General features: G+C 38.2%; 1 protein-coding gene across 1 annotated transcript in view; it reads left to right on the top strand.

Annotated features, from left to right (window-relative positions):
• Positions 1 to 2179: 2179 nt before the first annotated feature.
• The window catches only part of ARHGAP32 (Rho GTPase activating protein 32), a 316253-nt gene continuing 299948 nt past the window's right edge, over positions 2180 to 18484 (top strand). The window contains exon 1 of the mRNA XM_067563763.1: positions 2180 to 2310. Coding sequence (XP_067419864.1) covers positions 2240 to 2310 — 71 coding nt within the window. The 5' untranslated portion in view covers positions 2180 to 2239. The remainder of the gene's footprint in view (positions 2311 to 18484) is intronic.

Here is an 18484-nt window from a genome sequence, read left to right as displayed (position 1 = left end):
TTCACTATAGCCCACAGATCCTTCTCTACAGTACTACTACCTAGCCAGTTATTCCCCGGGTGCAATACTTGTCTTTACTGAATTTCATCTAGTTGATTTCAGACCAATTCTCCAGTTTATCAAGGTCCTTTTGAGTTCTAATCCTGTCCTCGAAAGTGCTCGCAACCCCCTCCAAGGTTCGTGTCATCCGCAAATGTTGTTATCACACTCTCTGCTCCATTATCCAATGAAAATATTGAGTAGTACCAGATGAAGGGCAGACCACTGCAGGTTCCCTGTAGATATAATATAATTTCTTAAATAAAAGTTCTGTAGTTCTTAATTGTTGTAAAAGTGGAACACCATTATATTATTTTGCAAGAAACTTACATTTTGCAGTCACTCAGGCCTTATGACCCACTTGAGTGGGAGGATGTGAAACTCCTGACAGTCACCAGACCGGTGGAGGCTTTCCATGTCTTATGCAAAAAAGATGCTGCCATAGTTCTCAGGGATACAGTAGCATTTTCTTTTTCTCTCCTAGCTGAGCAAAACATTACAAACGCTTTTTGACTGTCTTGTCAGTCCAGTGTTACGCTACTAAAACTTTGCTGTAACTTACATACACTCAGAAGAATCAGTTTAAAGAAGACTTGGTAAAAAATGTGATTTCCTTCACTTTCTTTTCCAACCCAGTTAGGCAGAACTAAGTTGCTTTAGGGAAAGTGAGAACTGCTTTTACTGTGATAAGGTATATTTTAATTTATATTTCTTAGGTGAAATCAAATAGGAATGAATGTTCAAGTGGAGTAATTTTTATGGACTTGATCTACTTCTGATTTGCTAAACGACTAAAATAAACAATGATGAAAATTGTAATGGTAGTCAGCGGTTGCCACAAATAAAGTGCGAATAAAATGTGGGAATTTTCCTTGCAAAAATACATTTCCAGATGACAAAATCTGTCTTTCCCATCCCCAACCTCTTCCTAGACTTATGTTTAGGTTTATTTTGTTTAACCCTATAGCATCATTTTTATTTTGAGTAATCTGCCAAATGTTATCCAGGAGTTGATTATCTTGGCATTGACCCTTAATTGAAACATTGATATTTAATTAAAAAGCAGTACTTAGTTTTATGTATAAAAGAGTGTTTAGCAAATTGCTCCTTAGAGCAAAATTGTTGATAGTCTGTCTCCCAAGTCCCTTTCCCTTGGATTGCTGTAGAATAGAAATCTTTTGGTTTTAACCAAAATCCTTTGCTATACTTACAATGACATGATCTTAAAAACAAACAAACAAAACCCTCAAACAATTATCTTTTGGGTGAAAAACATTTTGTCTCAAAACTATGGGGAAAGTAAGCCTATGAATTAGTGCAGTGATGGCATATTTTGCCTGGTATTGACTACTAATTTTCAAAAAGAATGAGTCTGAAAGAGCGAAGGATCGTTCTCTAAACTTTGCATATGAAAAGGCTGAAATTTCTTCTTCTTTTTTTTTTTTTTTTTTTTAAATAAGGATAAAATGTGTCCTGAGGAACTGAAATACATTTTTCTCTTCACTGAAGAACTGGAATTTAGTGGTACTGTAAACTAAGTGATAATTGCAGTTGTCATATACAGAGCCCAATATTTTAAAACCTTTCAATATTGGCCTATGAATAATTTAACAAAATACGGTCTATTCACTTCCAGTAGCATCAAGTGAACACTAGGTGATGAGCTGAATGTTTGATGACAGAAAAGAAACTTGTAGGACTGAATGTTAAGAATAAATATTTTAGTTCTTTGAAATACGTGTTGCACTTATTTGAATTCTGGATACGTGCTGTATAAGTTGAGTTTTCTGCTATGCTGAACCATTTTAATTATTACACTTGAATATAGACTTCAACATTTTCTGCTGAGCAGTGTTTGGAACATTACTCTAATGTGACAATGTTTTGAGTGCCATTGCCTATTAATATTAATCTAGTTCAGTGCTCTGATGCATACTGTAACTGAAACCGCATGAGTAATCCAGTTAGAAGCAGGGGAACTGTCCGGGTAGGGCACTTGGAAATAAAATGTGGTATTTAATATGCTTTTGTGTGAGTAATGTGCTATATGCAGCAAAAAGGTTGAAGTTTCTGACCCTTTGTAGATAAGATTATCATGATTTCTGAGGTACTGGCTAAAATGTTCAAACTTGGGAGTGGAGACTAAAGTTAGGCACCTAAATTCAAATGTCTGCGTGTGTTCTATTTTAGAAATAATAGTATGCAAACAGGCTGCAACTTTTGCTCTGTACTGAAATGCGAAGAGCAGTTATTAAACATCACTCTGAGCAGGTATGTATTTAATTTTTATACAAAAGTTAAAAATTAAATGTTTTGATATAGTAGTGAGCGTGTTGTTAGTGCTTTAATAAATGCTGATGAGCTATAGCCAAACATATTTTTATACATTACTTGTAATCATGCACTGAAATTTGCCTATTCCGGCCTTTTGATGCAGAAGCAAATAATACTGCTTTATGGCTTAAAAAGCTGCTTCCACAAAATATGCCTAAACAGATCTGTACATGCTCGTAAATAAGGAAGGTTATGCTGGTTCAAGCATTGAACTGGAAGTTAGGTAATATAGGTTATATTCCTGACCTTGGCATTGCCTTGCTTTGCTTGGTCTTAGGAAAGTCACTTAAACCCTCTTTGCCTCAGTGTTCTCATCTGTAAATCATTCCGTGAGCTGGGAGGATAGGATTGTGATGCTCATTTAGTTAATATCTGCAAAGGGTTTTGTGATTCTCAGATGGAGGGTGCTAATATTATAACATTTATGATATTTGGAAAATGTTAATATTAAAAATGGCTTTTTCCATGGCACTGGTGAAGTCTGCACATAATTTCTAATAGTTTAAGAATGGCATCTTGATTGAACTTTTGGCATTGGGAACTGTTGGAAGACAGGATACTGAGCTCGATGGACCATTGGTCTGGCCCAGTGTGGCTGTTCTTATGTTCTAACATTGACGGTAGTACTACCAACAGTACATGGGCAGAAGTGTGAAAGTGCTTTGCCTGATATGATGCTTTATCACTCATTTATGTCTGTCTTTAAGATAGTTTCTTTAGATTTCCCTTCTCTGCTGTGTCATTAGCTATAGTGTTGAGAAGTAGCATAATTAAGCAATAGGAGGAATGTAGAATGCACTGAGATTATCAGCAACCATTACTGTACGTTGTTGGAAGGAATGTAGAAAGTGCTGCATGTCGATGTACTTTATTACCAGCGTTGTAGTGGTTGAGATTCAGCGTGGCTGCCTGCAAATGCTCTGTAGTGTCAGGGAATAAGTGTGTGGGCAAATGGCACAATGATAGAAGTGTTAGTTGAGCACATCTTCTATATCTACAATCCAAACTATCCAATTTTTCTGTAATTGGGTGATGACTATCTTCATCTTTCTTCCTTCACTGCTCTCCAGTGGCTATATCTGGATATGTCTCCCATGCCAAAGAGAAGCGTAGCAAGAATGGGATGTATTGTGATCAAAAGATTGCAGAAAAAGAAATGGTAAAATGAGCAGTGTCCTGCCTTGTTTCCCCGAGCATATATTTAATAATGGTGGAGTAGAAATAACACCCAAAGGAAACAGATGCTCCCATGTCAGAACATGTGGAATTTGTTGCTTCCAGATACTAAACTGAAGTTTGAGGCATTTGTCTCTTTCTGCTTGCTAGACACAGCACTCCAAAGAGTGTTGTTCTCAGTTACTCAGTTGGTGAGAATTATGGAAAAGGGTATGGAGTCACATTTCTGTTCCCAGCCTGCGGAAGTAACCGAACTAGTGAAGGCTGATTCATGAGCCAGAGTTCACCTGGTGTAAATCATTATAGTTCTATGGATTTTAGTAGAGCTAAACCACTTTAAACCAGCAGAGACTCTGGTCCTGTCTATTTCTGGATAGAATATAGCCCTTTACTCTGATGTACAAAGGTACTATCTAAGGTTTTCACCATAAAGAATACCATTTATATTTAGTGCGTGGTTATACATTCTGCATAATGTGGTGATTCTGATGAATTCATAATCTGTTAAAGGCATGCAGACTGGAAAGATACTTTCAATTTGTTTAAAAATTGAAATAAATGGAGAATAATTAAATTCAGGACATGACATTTTTTCTATTATGTGGAAGTAGAGTTAGAAAAGGGGAATTTTTCTAGTGCTGAACTGGGAGTAAAGGCATGTTGAACATTTCGGATGGGATTATTAAACATATTAACACCCATCGGGATTTGATTGGATTATTCTGTCTATGAATATTCCTGATGAGCGATAGGGTTTAAAATGTAACCTCTTGGACAGTCTAAAATTTAGCACTAGTAGGATTAGAAAGAGATTAAAGACCTTGGTTTAGAAATTAACAAAAATGCCTTAGGACTTTCTTTTTTTAGGATAACTGCTAGACTTGAGTATGGGTACATGAGATAGATCATGAGAGGCAATAGATAGGAAATCAGGCTGGTTATCTACAAAAGAGAGTTCTATTTGTAGTTCTGCCCACTAAGTCCGTATGAGTTTGGGCAAGTCAATTAACCTCTTTGTGGCTTATTTTGGTATGGTATGGCCATAGACTCCAAGATCAGAAGGGACTAATATGATCATCTAGTCTGAACTCCTGAACAACGCAGGCCACAGAACCTCACCCACCCACTCCTGTAATAGACCCCTAACCTATGATTGAGTTATTAAAGTCCTCAAATCATGCTTTAAAGACTTTAAGGTACAGAGAATCCACCAGCAAGTGAGCCATGCCCCATACTACAGAGGAAGGTGAAAACCCCCGAGATCCTTTGCCAGTCTGCCCTGGGAAAAAAATTCCTTCCTGACCCCAAATATGGTGATCAGTTAAACCCTGAGCATGTGGGCAAGACTCATCAGTCAGACACCCAAGAAAGAATTCTCTGTAATAACTCAGAACGCAGCCCATCTAACATCCCTTCACAGGCCATTGGCATATCTACCACCAGTAGTGAAAGATCAGTCAATTGCCAAACTAGGCTGACCCATCATACCATTCCTCCATAAATTTATCAAGCTCAGTTTTGAAATCTTCTAGGATTTTCCCCAGCTGCTCTTCTTGGAAGGCTATTCCAGAACTTCACTCCTCTGATGGTTAGAAACCTGCGTCTAATTTCAAGTCTAAACTTCCTGGTGGCCAGTTTATATCCAATATATCCATACAACATCTTGACAAAAGGAAACATGATGAAGTCAGTCAGTCGGGTGCTTGACAGTAGTGTGGGAGAAAGAGCTCAATGCGTGAGCCACAGACCTTCCTACTGCTATAAAATGGAAATAAAAATACTTATCCATCTTTGCAAAGCACTCTGAGATCTGCCTCTGTAGGTATTCAGCCTAGTCTGTTGTGTAAATAACATACAAAACAAGAAGAAAGATAATACAGGATCCTTGCCTACAAGACAAAAGATGTTTTTTTAATTGGTGTATAAATACAATTCAGGAGACATTTACTATTTTATTCTAGACATTAAACTTTCAGAATCTGCAAATCGACTATTTCACTTCAATAATTTTTGCTCAAAATAACCAATTCTATCTTTCTAAAATTTGGGGAGTTCATTTGTTTGTGAAATTATGTCCTAAACTTCTAATAGGCCTTGCTTTTTAAGAACAAATTTCTCTAGTTTGCTTTCCCTCTTCTTTCTCTTTATGAAGTCTAAATGGTTGAACTTTGGCTTTTCACTCTTCAGTCTCTGATTGTAATGCTTCTGTTGACTGTAGTAGGTCTTTTTTCAGTTATGTGGCAGAGAATGAACAGTCATTCAGATTGAGAGGTGGAATTGTATAATCTTAACATCCCCCAAGGTGCATATTTTGATCCATTTTTTGGGCATCTGAACTGTGTTGCTTACAGAAAACAGTAGGAAAATTTTAATTAGGTGTCTCACTGTGTCCTCTGCACTTAAAATTGATATCCCCCCACTCCTGGATTTAGACATTTTCTGAATCCTCTAATTTTACAGTTAAGTGCACTTTCTTATTTTTTGCCACAGGAATTCACATTCTTTCAGAGAGTAATTATAAACATTGAACACTTGAGCTGAGGGAGGGGAGAAGAGAGGAGAATTAAATTGGTCACAAATAACCCCCCTCCTCACCCCTACACACGAGGGAGAGAAAAAGTTGGTAGGTAGAGCTTGAAGAGAAGACTTTCTTAAACAGGGGTCACATTGTAAGTATAACTTGTCTATTACTCTCCAGAAGAGCCCTTCAGCTTTGAAAAACATGAGCAGTGTAAGTGTTAAGTTTCCTGTTGCAAAGCTGAAATTCACAATCAACATCCTATCCAGATATGCTGCTGGATTTGGTTTGAGAGAAGCTGCGTTTGGTTAATCGTACATTTTTTTTTTTTTTTTTTTTTTTGCAAAGGAGAAAAAAAAATTTTGTAGTGCACTTTCTGAAACTCAGAATTTCTTGTTGTTGATCTGCTGGATATCCACTTTGAGGTTGAGGTCATTGCTGTTGACAGCTCCTACTCTTCTACCTATAAAAGTCTTTTGTTACTAGCATGTTATGCTACTTCACGGCTGTTATGGTAACAGATGAGAGAAGACTCTGTGCTTGCATATGAATGCTTAATGGCACAGATGCAGAGCCTAGTTGTGAATTAGCTGAGGGGAGAGTCCACAAACCCACCAGTGACACTGGGAAACGAGTCACCAGTGCAGTGAGGGGTTTCCATATTTCTTTGCTAATAAATATGTTTTGAATTAGATTTAGGCAGTTAAGTTTAGAGTGGAAAGGTACCATAAATTAGAGGGTCCCAAAAGTGAGGCACTTTCCCAGACTCACCCCTCTCACCAGGTTTCAAAGCCTGGGCTCCAGCCCTGAGCTCAAACATTAACACAGCTATTTTTAGCCCTGTAGTGTTAACCTCACCATCACAAATCAGTTGATCTGGGCTCTGTGAACCTTGATTGAGAGCTTTTGAATATCTCACCCAAAATCACAAATGAAATAGGTGGTTGAGAGCTGAACAGATGGAAATGAGGAGTGCAGAGAGCTGGAGAGCTTTAAGAGGAGATGGATGGTTAACGAAGATGAGAGGAGAATTTTACGGAGAGCCTGGGAGGTGAGAAAGAGGACATTGACCTTTTGTGGAAGAGGAGAAGCAAGCACTGCTGGTTGGTGGTTTTGAGGGAGAGTTGGTCAGAGATGTAATAAATGAAGATCTTAGTTGCATTTTGGATGGAATGAACGAGAGGGATGGAAGAGGGGGTAGCTGGAGTTGTGGAAGATAGTGGGGAAAGTAATTGATTGTGGAGAGAGGAAGAAATGAACAAATTTAGAGGAGCTGCTGAAATTTGTCCTTGCTTACATCATTTGTAAAAGTAATGAATGTGAATCTCTCCATGTGTATTCTAAAAGGGAATCCTTATGTCCTATAACTCTGAAAGCCAAGGGGCAGTGACTTATTGGGTTCATCTCTGCAAAGCTTTTATAATTTTTTTTCTTTTTATAATTAGAAAGATAAAATAAAACTGCACGATTCAGTCCTTCGAATGACTCGGTCATTGTTGATCCTACCTGTAATTGGGAGTGCGTCTGTAGGAGATGGCTAGGTTATGGTGGGAATGAATGTTAGTAGATGAGAGAACAAATAATGTGATAGATGTATAGCCATGTGGCTTAATGCACTAATGAAAGGCATTCAGATACTACAGTGATGAGCGTGGTATAAAAATCTGTATAGAATAGATAAATAAATGAGGCAAGCATGCGGGAGAGAGTGACCTGCCATAAAACCATGGCTTCATGCCTTCTCCAAATTTGGAAGAAGTTTAAAAATAAAGTACGTAAACTAAGTTGCATGTCTGCTTTCATGTTTTGGTGTACATTTATTTAGTCATAACTGCACCCTCAGTCATTGTCAGCAGATCAATGTATTTTGTCAGCCTAAGATATTTTTGTTAGTTTCAGGAATCAAAATAAATATTTGTCATTGTTAAGGGGATGTAGTCATGTTAAATGATGTATTTAAAATAATCTGCTGCATAAATTAATTAACCTCTTAGATTATTACAGTTGAAATTCTAATTTAGTTTACTCGTCTGTGATTGTTTTCCCATATGTATTTCACTCTTTATAAAGAGACAGGTCTGTTCATAGGCATCTTTGCTTCCTGGTTCTAATACGCTAATGCAGCATTGTGATGGGAGGCAAGAGTCCATTGCTAAAATTCTGCCACTACATTGAAAGAGTTTAGATGATTTTCCCCCCTGTGATAGAGTGATCCCCTTTCTGTGTATCACTAAATTAACCCTATAATGGATGACTTTCTCTCTGTGGCTTATAAAAGAAAAATCTGAAGATATTTCTGAACCCTTAACTGTTCACCCACACCTGAGCCAAACATTGATTCTGTTGGCTTGATGAGAATGGGAATGATCCCTGCAGATTCTTTTTGGTATTTTGGTATTTATCTTTTCATTTCAAAATCCAGCTGCTGATGATTACAGTCTGTACCCTATCTAAGGGCAGGAGTGATATAGAGAAAAAGAAAAATACTTCTGAAGATATCTTTGCCTTTGGAATATATGACAGGTATTTTCTAAAAAAGCTATCTTCACCTCCTTTCCTCGTTAAAATGATACAAGTGGAGCACTCAGCTTGCAGGCCTGGTAAACTTATGACGCTCTGGATTCTGTTCCACACTGGTGATTTCTTGGTGGAATGGCTCCTTTTTCATTTCCAAAGCTCCAGAATCACGTAGGAAGCTGAAATTTGTGACTCTTTTCCCAACAGACCCTTACCTTATGTCAGGAAATTGATTTTCTTTGCTTGGGTGCACAGGTTCCAGTAAGAGCCTTGAGTGGCACTATCAGGAGAGTGCACTGAAACGACAAAGTGCCTCCCTCATTACAGTAGATGAGCATCAGCAGAAGAATTGGCAATGCTGGCAAGGGCTTTGATGTGGCTCTTCTTCCACTATTATGATCTGAGAGTGTTCCTATTTGTTCCTGGTATCAGGTGTTTATTTGCAGATGACAGAATAAGGCCCAGTGAAGGTCACTTCATGTGCATTTAGCCCAAAGGATTTCCCTCTGACTACATTCATTATTTGTAGAATTTATGAAGCCAAACCCATTATTTGTTTAGATCTGCTTTTTGAAATGTGCACCTATATAAGGGAATAGTCCCATATACAATCCAGCTTTCAATAAATTCAAACAAAATCAATGTTTATTGTTCCCAACCCACTGAGATTAAAAACCTGAACCTGTTTACCCACACCCAAGCTAAATAGTGATCCTGTTGACTTGAATGGGAATGGGATTGGGATTGATCACTACACATCATTTTTGATATTTTAGTACTTATCATTTCATTTCAAAAAACCAGCTGATGAGTACACTCTGTACCTGACATAAGGCAGGAACAGATATTGAGACAACTTCAGCTCTTCACTGCTAAAAAAGTAAAACAGCATTGTCAGTTACTTCCTTAGTAAATGGGGGGAAAAGGAAAGATTCAGCATGTGAAACAAAACCTTATTCCCATTTGGTTTTCATCCTTAACCTAGTCTTGAAACTAGATTCTTGAATGTCAGAATTGTGTGATTGTGCCTTCTTATTATGTTTTAATATTCAACATTATTGTGGGTGGATGTGATATTTTTCAAACACAAGTGACAGCCCCTGTCTTCAGGATTTTATCATCTAAAATTTTAAGGCTTTGAACCTGGAAACATTTAGCGCATGTATAACTTTACTCATGTGAATATTCCTATTACAATCAATTGAGACTGTTTATGGAAGTAAAGTTATGTATGTACGTAGTAGTTTGCATGATTTGAGGGCTAAATGATTCTGGCAATAGTTCAAATAATACTGACTGTCTCCTTGTGGTTTTTTTAGTCTGTTCTTAGTTTCTGTTAAAGCATGAGGTTCCATGATATGTTCAGATGGTTTTAATTAGTGGTATAGTTAGCCAATATGATCCAGTCTAGAAGTGTTATGTAGTTGAGCAACATCATTTTATGTAGATATTCTAAATGTGGATTGATCTTTTTTTATTATGAAAATAAAACTCTAGGGCTCTAACCCTTGTTGTGTGTCAGGGAAAGATCATAGCAAACTGTATCCAATACTGTGACCTATTCAGTGGCTGATCCCTGTCTCTCCTCTAAGTCTCTGTAACCTTTGTAGTGGGAATCAAAATATAAATTATTAATTTTTCCAGAGAACGCTGTCTCAGCATGATGGCAAAGTGCTATCAGTTCAGAGATGCTTTCCAGCTTTTAACGGTTCATACTTCCTTCTCTTTTATAAAATGTCCTGTGTACAGCATGCTATTGTTTTTCACAGACTATGCTGGGCATTTCAGTTCCGTTGATAAGTTTCTGTGACAAAAGCTGAAAGGGTAATAAAGACCGGCACAACAGTAAGCCATTCCTGTGACTGTAATTTCAATGAGGAAGATAAATGGTGAAAACTTAAACCGTTCTTGTTGTGCTCCTAAAATTAAAACTTTGTGGCCTTTCTTGATTGCCATATTTGATTCTCTAATTCTATCCCATTCTTTTTGGTGCTGAGTTTCTGCTAATTTTGAGCCTGATCCTGGCCAAGTTCCAAGTGCCTGACTTTAGTGGGAGTTGAAGATGCTCAGCCCCTGGCAGGATCAGGACTTTTGTTCATGGCAAAATCAATCATTTCAGATGTTGAGCCCATCCTGGGAAGATCAGACCCTTTATGCTCAGCATTTTGCAGGATTGGGTCCTTTAATCTGGAGGATGACTATGTATTATCCTAGGTGTGTGCTAGCAATTTGAACTCAGGACTGTTGTAGCCTTAGGTAAATTACTTAAACTTTCTGTGCTTCAGTTTTCCCATCTGTAAAATGGGGATGGTAATACTTCCCTTACCCTACCTTGCAGGGGTGCTGAGATGACTAATTCCTTTTAAGAATTTTCTATTCCAGTTCATCCAGAAGTGTTTGTTTTTTCCAGTGTGGAATTATTTTGTGGTAAGGATAGATTTAACTGACATTCAGTTGCTTTATGGATTTGAAACAAAAATGTTTTTGTTTAAAATGCAGAATTCTCCACATTAAAAAACAACCTAGAGAAATTAACTAATTTTGTTTTAAAAGGATGCCTAGAATACTGCACTAAGTAATGATGCTTCAATTATGTGGAGAGAGAAGAAGGTTAATTCAAGATTATTCACTGTACAAACAGTGTAACAACTTTTGGACTTGGTCCTTTTGAAGAAGGACTCAGCACCCATTTACTTCACTGAATGTTGAGGAGCCTTTTGACATCTTAGGATCAAGAGGACTTTGTCTGCCTTTGATTTAAATGAAGCCTAGTAATGCTTAGGAATGCAATTTAAGCATGTGGATAAGTCTAACCTCTTTAACATTTCAGCTGTTCTCGTAGATCAGAAGCCCATTAAAGTTGATAAGAGACTTTCCATTTTGGATCCGGTCCTTAGCGTCTCTTCTGAAAATGAAGCTGAAGATTGAAAAAACTTTAGTGAGGGAAGTACTAAATCCACCTTTTTACTGAAGGACATTTGGTAGCCAATTGTTGAAGGCTCTTGAATAGCTCAGTGAGGATCACTGGGGTGAAGAGGAGGTCCTTTGTATATCTCTAACTATAGGTGTTCAGTAGCACTGAAAGATGGCCAGCTTACCTCCCCAGGTGTTTCTGGAGGGCAGACAGCTATAGATTATTTAAAAGCCAAGATATTCTCTAATTAAGCTTGTATACGCCACTCCTAATTTGTCAGAAGTCACAAAATGCGTGACTCCATCTGTTGACCCACTTCTGAAATCTAACCTCAAAAACCACATTTCATGTGGCTGTAGTGTATTTTGCTACTGTAGGAAAATTAAAATATCGATCTCTGCTAATGAACGGCTTTGTGTCCTTCTTGAAGCACTGAGTTTCTCTTCAATTCCCCAGGTTTTACACTCTCCTCCCCATCTTAGCCCTTGATGGCCTGTAGCATAGCTACTATCTTCTATCAGAAGTAATTTTCTTTGGAACTCATGGATCCTGTTCCTTAATCAGCCGGAGGGGCTCTCCTGATTGATGGGAGGCACTGGGTGTTCAGGTATTGCAACTTTAGACCTTTTGGTCACTGCTGGCTCAGGAGAGAAAAATCCTTTTCTACCCAAATTTATGAAAAATGGGTGATAGTGAATATTTGTCATCTCTGCACTTAACTTTTAAGAGGAAAGGGAAGGGCAGAAATCAAAGCTGTCAGAAAGCTGGAACATAACAGCTGCCCTTAATTTAGCACAGTATAGAATCTATTTCTCTCTTGTACTTTCTTTCTTAAGTAGTTTAGTGAAGCAGAAGTTTAATGGCTCCTGGAAGCCTGCATTTTAAAAACACTTTATTGTAATAGATAGTAAAACTTTGATTACTGAAGTCATCAGCAGTCTGATTTCTTTGGGGTTCCCGTCTCCTAAACAGTATTTCCTGCACCATAGGGACTGAAATTCACTTCTTGTAACTCTTCATGTTAAACAAGTTAGGAGTGAGGTATTAAAAAGACTAAGAAGGCACTGTGGTCTAGTGGAGTGGGCGCTAGCTCAGGGGTCAAGATTCTGCTACTTTACCTGTCACTGGAATTCTGTGTGTCAGTCCGGTGCCTCAGTTTCCCCTTCTATAAAGTTGAATTTTACAGCTTAGTAAAGGTCACTGAGATCCACATATTTGGTACTAGGTTAAGACCTTAGCATTGTGGCTGCCCACTCCAGTTTAACACAAGTGCCACTTAGTTTGGATAGGCTAGATGTACGATATATAAAATAATGCATGTTATGAAGACCGTGCAGCCACTCCTATTTATTTTGCCCCCATCCTGGAAAAGAGGGCATTCAGAATTAAAAGGTAACAAAGTTTAAATGGATAAGGAAATAACACTTTGTGCCAGGCATAATTACTGTGTGGAATTTGCTGTTGAACGATGCTGCTGAGAATGATAGTTTTGAAAGTTTCATATTGGGGTTATCAGTCGTTCTTATGCTTTTAACAAAGGTGGGCCACATGTTAATAGAGAGAGACTGTCTTGTGGACACATTGCCCTCCAATTGAATTTATCCTCACATCACATCCAGTGGCAATTGCATCAGATTCTAGTAATAATTTGACATAGACAAGCAATGTTATGAAAGTACTGAATGCTTATTCTTAGCTGCTTTTCATGCAGTTTAGTGTCTGGAAACTAAGAGGAAGTGGCAGTACTAGGTGACCAGCTAGGAATCACCATCAAAACTGTCTGCAAACTTATGGAGAAAAGGGAAGAGAGATGAAATAGCCAGAAGCTATTGGACAGAAGCTTAAATATAATGGAGGTTGATGGCAGAGAAATGGGAGTTATCCATAAATTATTAACAATGCATAAATTACACTTCCAGTAGGGCATTAATTAGCAGAGAAATAAATTTCTTGATCTTATCAGTTCTCTAGTGCACGCCAAACAGAAATAAACATGGGAATAAAAGCGGATTGTTTGTTTATGATGCTTGCTGGCTATGTGGGTGCCTTTTGTAATTATTTCCCCAAACTAAACAAGAACAGAACACTTTATTTGGTATATAGTGCCCCAAAATAAATTAGGTGCAAATAAAAAGACGTGGGCCTTGGTCCTGCATTTTGTTCTCTGGAAGTGGACTGCTTCGTCGTCATGGAGACCTGTTGCGTTTGGCTTTCAGCATGAACGCAGCGGGCCATTTGTGTGAATTGCACTGCAGAATTGTGGCCATGATCCCTACCTTGAGGAGCTTACATGCTAGTTTTAGGCATAACCGGTGGAGGGGAAGGGGAAGCAAAAGGTTTACAGGAAGATCACAAGATAACTTACTTATGTAGTGCATTCATCTTTTATCCAGTGACCTCTGTGCTGTACACACATTGAGTCGCACAACATTGCTCTGAGGTCCTGTAGGAAATTGTTATTGTGTCCGTTATGGAAATAGGGAAACGAAGGCAGAGAGAGAGGTTAAGGGTCTTGCTTCCAGATATGCTGAGCATCTGAAATGCCAGTTGAAGTCAGTGGGAATTGTGGGTGCTCAGCAGAACAGGCCTACTGTGATTTGCCCAGTGTCAAACAGGAAGTCTGGTAGAGCCGGGAATTGAACCAAGAATCCTTAACTCACAGTCCTGTGTGCTATTCAATAAATCCTGCTTTCTCTAGCAAAAACCTTTGGATGTGATTAGAGTGTTAGTAGTAATGTTTGAAACTAGAAAACATGAATTTCCTGCTTTGGAGTAAATATTCCAACAGAAGAATTATACCCATGACTCTGACATTGGTCACTGTTGCACTCTTGCCATTTTAACTCCTACAGAAATAGCTATTTTCTAGTGATTTTTTGGAGGGGTTGGGGTCGGGAGGGTCCACTAATAGGGGCTGTACTGGTGATCAGACAAGTTTTCTGGCTATTGAGAGGTAACTCCTGACTCTCCCAACTGCCAGAAATCCTCTGTGTCCCCAACCCTATTCCTATGGGGTGACAGTTCCGAAACTCCCATTCACTTGAGTGGTGCGTGCTCCGGTCCTATGTTCTGAGCTTGCATTCCCGGTGTAACCTGTCTCTAGCAGTTCTTTTTTTAGGCTAGAAGCCAGAATTTATGAGATGAGGCCAGGTCCACAGTGCAGGTTGGTGCATGTGGGGAATGAGTGATCTGGCAGGTAGAATGAATCAGCCTTTTGAAGACAGGAATGTGGGTGTATTAAGGAGATGGGAGACACTTTATTTTGAGAGAGAGGCTTGTTCTTTTCTTTTGAGATGGGAGGGAGGACACAGTCTTAAATTTCTTGATCATCTAAGGGTTGAGGGTTGGTACAAGCTCAAAATGAGATGTAATATGACCAAAATCTAAAAGGATTCCCTTTTGGTTTCTGTTGAATTTGTGATTGTGTCACCTGATTTTGAAAGGTGCTGAACACCTGCAGCCCCCATGACTTCACTTGGGAGTTCTGACTGCTAGGCTCTTCTGAAAATCTGACCCAAAAGACTTATATAGTAGATATTCTTTTCTGGCATTTCCAAAGGGGCTTGACAAGATCAGTGCTCAGTAATACTTTAAATCTATTCAAACTATATGAAATGCGAGTGGACAACTCAGGGCCTTTAATAACCATTTGTTTTCTGTAGAATGAGAATCAAGTTATTTTTGGTTCTTTGATGTCATTGACCTTAAATATTAGAAGATGAAAGCTATAGAGAAGCAGTACAGACTTCAATACAAGCATTGTTTACTGTCTGCATACAAATGCATTTCCCTTTACCTGGGGATTGCTTGAAATAAGTGTATGGCAGCAGACCTTAAAGGTCCTACAAAGATTAGGGCAGATGGACATGGTAAAAATAATTTTCAGTTTGAACGTGTTTACAAAGGCTTTTTTAAAAGAGAGGCTGTAAGGCTGACTGTCCTGAGAAATAGTAGCAGAGTGGTACTGTTCCAACATCTTTTAAGCAACCTGAATGAGATTAAAGATTCCCAGTGCTCAGTTGGGCTTTCAGTCTCTTTAAAACATTTTATGTTTTTTTGGTACCACTAGGAATGCATTCTCTTTATCCCACTTATTTCTGGAGTTACGTTTCTGAAGCAGGAGATATACAGGTGGTAAGACAAGGTGTTCTTGAAGCATGCACACTGTATGAGGCACAAGAATTTTCCCTGAGCAAACCATATATAATATCAATCAAATGGAACATGCTGTAGCACATACATTGGGTTTACAAGAATAATAATGACCATCTGAGAGGACATTAATTTCTGGCAAATAACTACAGGATGGGTAGAGTTAGGATTCACCAGCTGTCTGGAAATGCCTCATCCCCATGATCATTATTATTGCTATAAGATATGAAAACACTGGGATCAAAACTTCTGAACACTGGCACTGACCTTGCAAAGGTTACTGGTCCTGCAAGCGTTTATACTGGTCCACCAAAGCGTTTTTTAGCCTTGGCAGATAATGGGATATGGTGCCATAAAATCACACTATATTGATAACCATTTTGGTTCTTCTTCCACTACTCTGATTTTTGATGTAACTGTTGCTATCTTGTTTTAGGTGCTGCTAGAAACCAATGCTTTGTATCTGAAAACCTGGAATCCCAGAACAAATGATATAAAGTATTAATCCCTAACTCTAGCATCTAGTGAGATAAAATTAATGAGATTGTTAGATTTCCAGTAACGTGAGATGTTCATACCTAGATCTGATGTTTCATGATATATTGGACCTTAAAGATATACCTGGTCTGTTGTACTGTTAATAGTTTGATTGACTGTGATCCAGAAAGGAATAGGCAGTGTAATTTTCAATCTCTGAAATGTAAAGGGAAAAATAAGTAATGTGCTTTTTGAGCCAAAAAGTTGTTGCATTGTTGTCATGGGTAGAGTTCTGTTTTTTCAGTACAGGTGTTTTGGTGCTTATGCGAAAGTCCTGTAGAATTTAGTGAATAATTATATCACTGCTATAGAATTCTGTAGGATGGCATAAAGTTCTGTGGACATGTTATTCTGAGTTAATTTCTCTAGGTCTTCAGAGTGATTTCTTTAACAAAAATATTTTGTCATTTATTAACATACAAGGACTTTCCATAAAAGTATTAACAAATCTTATTCATAACCTGTGTTTGTTACCTTTAAAAAAGACCCATTTGTGTGTTGTCAGCCTCTCACCGTGAGCTCTGTATTTATTTTGTTCAAATTCCTGGTTTCCGTAGGATCCTAGTGACTTCACCTTTCTTCACTTCTTTCATTAGCATAGGTCAGTTCTGCATTTGCTTACTACCAAATACAGGATTTACTGCTCTGAGTAATCCCAGTGAAGCCAGTGGGCCACTGTTCCTAGTTGTGTGTGTTGCAACATCACACTCCAATCAACAGGAAAGCAAGACTGCATTCTCAGAATTCTGATAGGCTTGGAATTTTGGCTAAATGTATGGGGATGTAAGTTTAAAAAAAAACTTCCATAGTCATTGTAGAACTGGCAGTATTTCAATATCTATCTGTTATAAAACAAGTGGAGTTTAAAAAGGAGAAAAGGAAACGAGATGAGCTCTAACCTTCCTCAGGAAAAAGATTTTTAAAAAGGCTGATCAGATGCATTCAATATACAATACAAATAGAGGCTGTCAACTTGTTAAATGCAAATCTCAGATAACCTCAGTGTGATGTAAAATAGAAGCCTTTGAGCTGCCATCTGTTTCCATTCTTTTTCTTAAATATTTAATGTCTCATATTTTGTTTTGACTCTTTCTATAATATCCTCCTGAAAAACATTTCTTTCCTTGCTCATTTTACGTGAAATTAATTGCAATTGCAGCAAGACTTAAGTGGTGTATAGGCCAGGTGTTGGCAATCTACACCTGGGTAGATTTTACCTGAACTTTTATATATGTGGCAAACTTGTTTCTCTCACTTTCTAGACTTCCAATGGAGCTGAAGCTAATGTGACTCTGTCCCTGTTAAGAGAGGCAGCATTGTCTAGTTATTAGCGCAGGTGGCTTGGGAGGTAGGAGTCCTGGGTTCTTTTCCCAGCTCTACTACTGACCAGTGTGACCTTAGTCTCTGTACATTTGCTTCTCCATGAGTAGAAAGGGGAAAATAACACAAATGAAACACTGTGGAGTCATTTTTCTAAATGATGGTTACTGTTCCTGAAAATAACCTGTACAGTCTATTTTCAGGGTTTGGATTTTGTATGTGTACATATAAGGGTGCCCTGCCCTGTCGTTGCAATTACAATCTGGCTTCTCCCATCCCCAAGTGCACACACTCCCTTAATAAACAATTTGTTTTACAAAATAATAATGTAGTGAGAAAAATAGTGCATTGTGCAAACCATAGTGGTTCTTGGTGTCTCCCAAACAGCAAGTGCAGGAGCTTTGTAATACCAGAAAGAGACAGATAGGGGAGCCCTTTATAAATAATTTGCAACTGCCAATTTTCATTTGAGAAAGGGAGATTAATGTAATTGTAAAAATATACTTTTAGAATCTGTTCCAGCAAAATACTTTAAACATGGGAGTAGCCCCATTGGAGTCAGTGGGACTACTCACATGCTTAAAGTTAAGCATGTGATTAAATGCTTTGCTGGATTTGCTGGGCTTTAAAGTCTAGTAACTTGTGACCTGTCAACTCATGACTGTATTTCCATCAACTTGATAAGGAGCAGATCATTAAGGATCAGGTGTTTTTTTCTTCTAATAGTAAATTTGTTCGTGGTTTGCAGAATTATTATATCAAGTAAGTGTTTAAAATGTGTGTATCAATGTTTCTATTTTGATCTTCTTAAAGGGATGTAAGTAGTTGACTCTGGGGAAAGGAATCTTTCCCAAGCCTTGCTCACTACTGCTTCACTGGTCTGCATGGTGAGTTAGTGTGTGGCAAGCCAGGCTGTGAATCTACATTGCACTGGTTTGCCGAACACTAAAGTTACCATGTGCTCTCTGCTACTGCAC

The sequence above is a fragment of the Emydura macquarii genome, unplaced genomic scaffold (assembly GCF_026122565.2).
Source record: "Emydura macquarii macquarii isolate MOO-44397 ecotype Brisbane River unplaced genomic scaffold, CSIRO-AGI_Emac_v2 contig_312, whole genome shotgun sequence".
Lineage (NCBI taxonomy): Eukaryota > Metazoa > Chordata > Testudines > Chelidae > Emydura > Emydura macquarii.
Note: the sequence above shows the minus strand (reverse complement) of the source record. Positions and strands in the feature narration are given on the sequence as shown.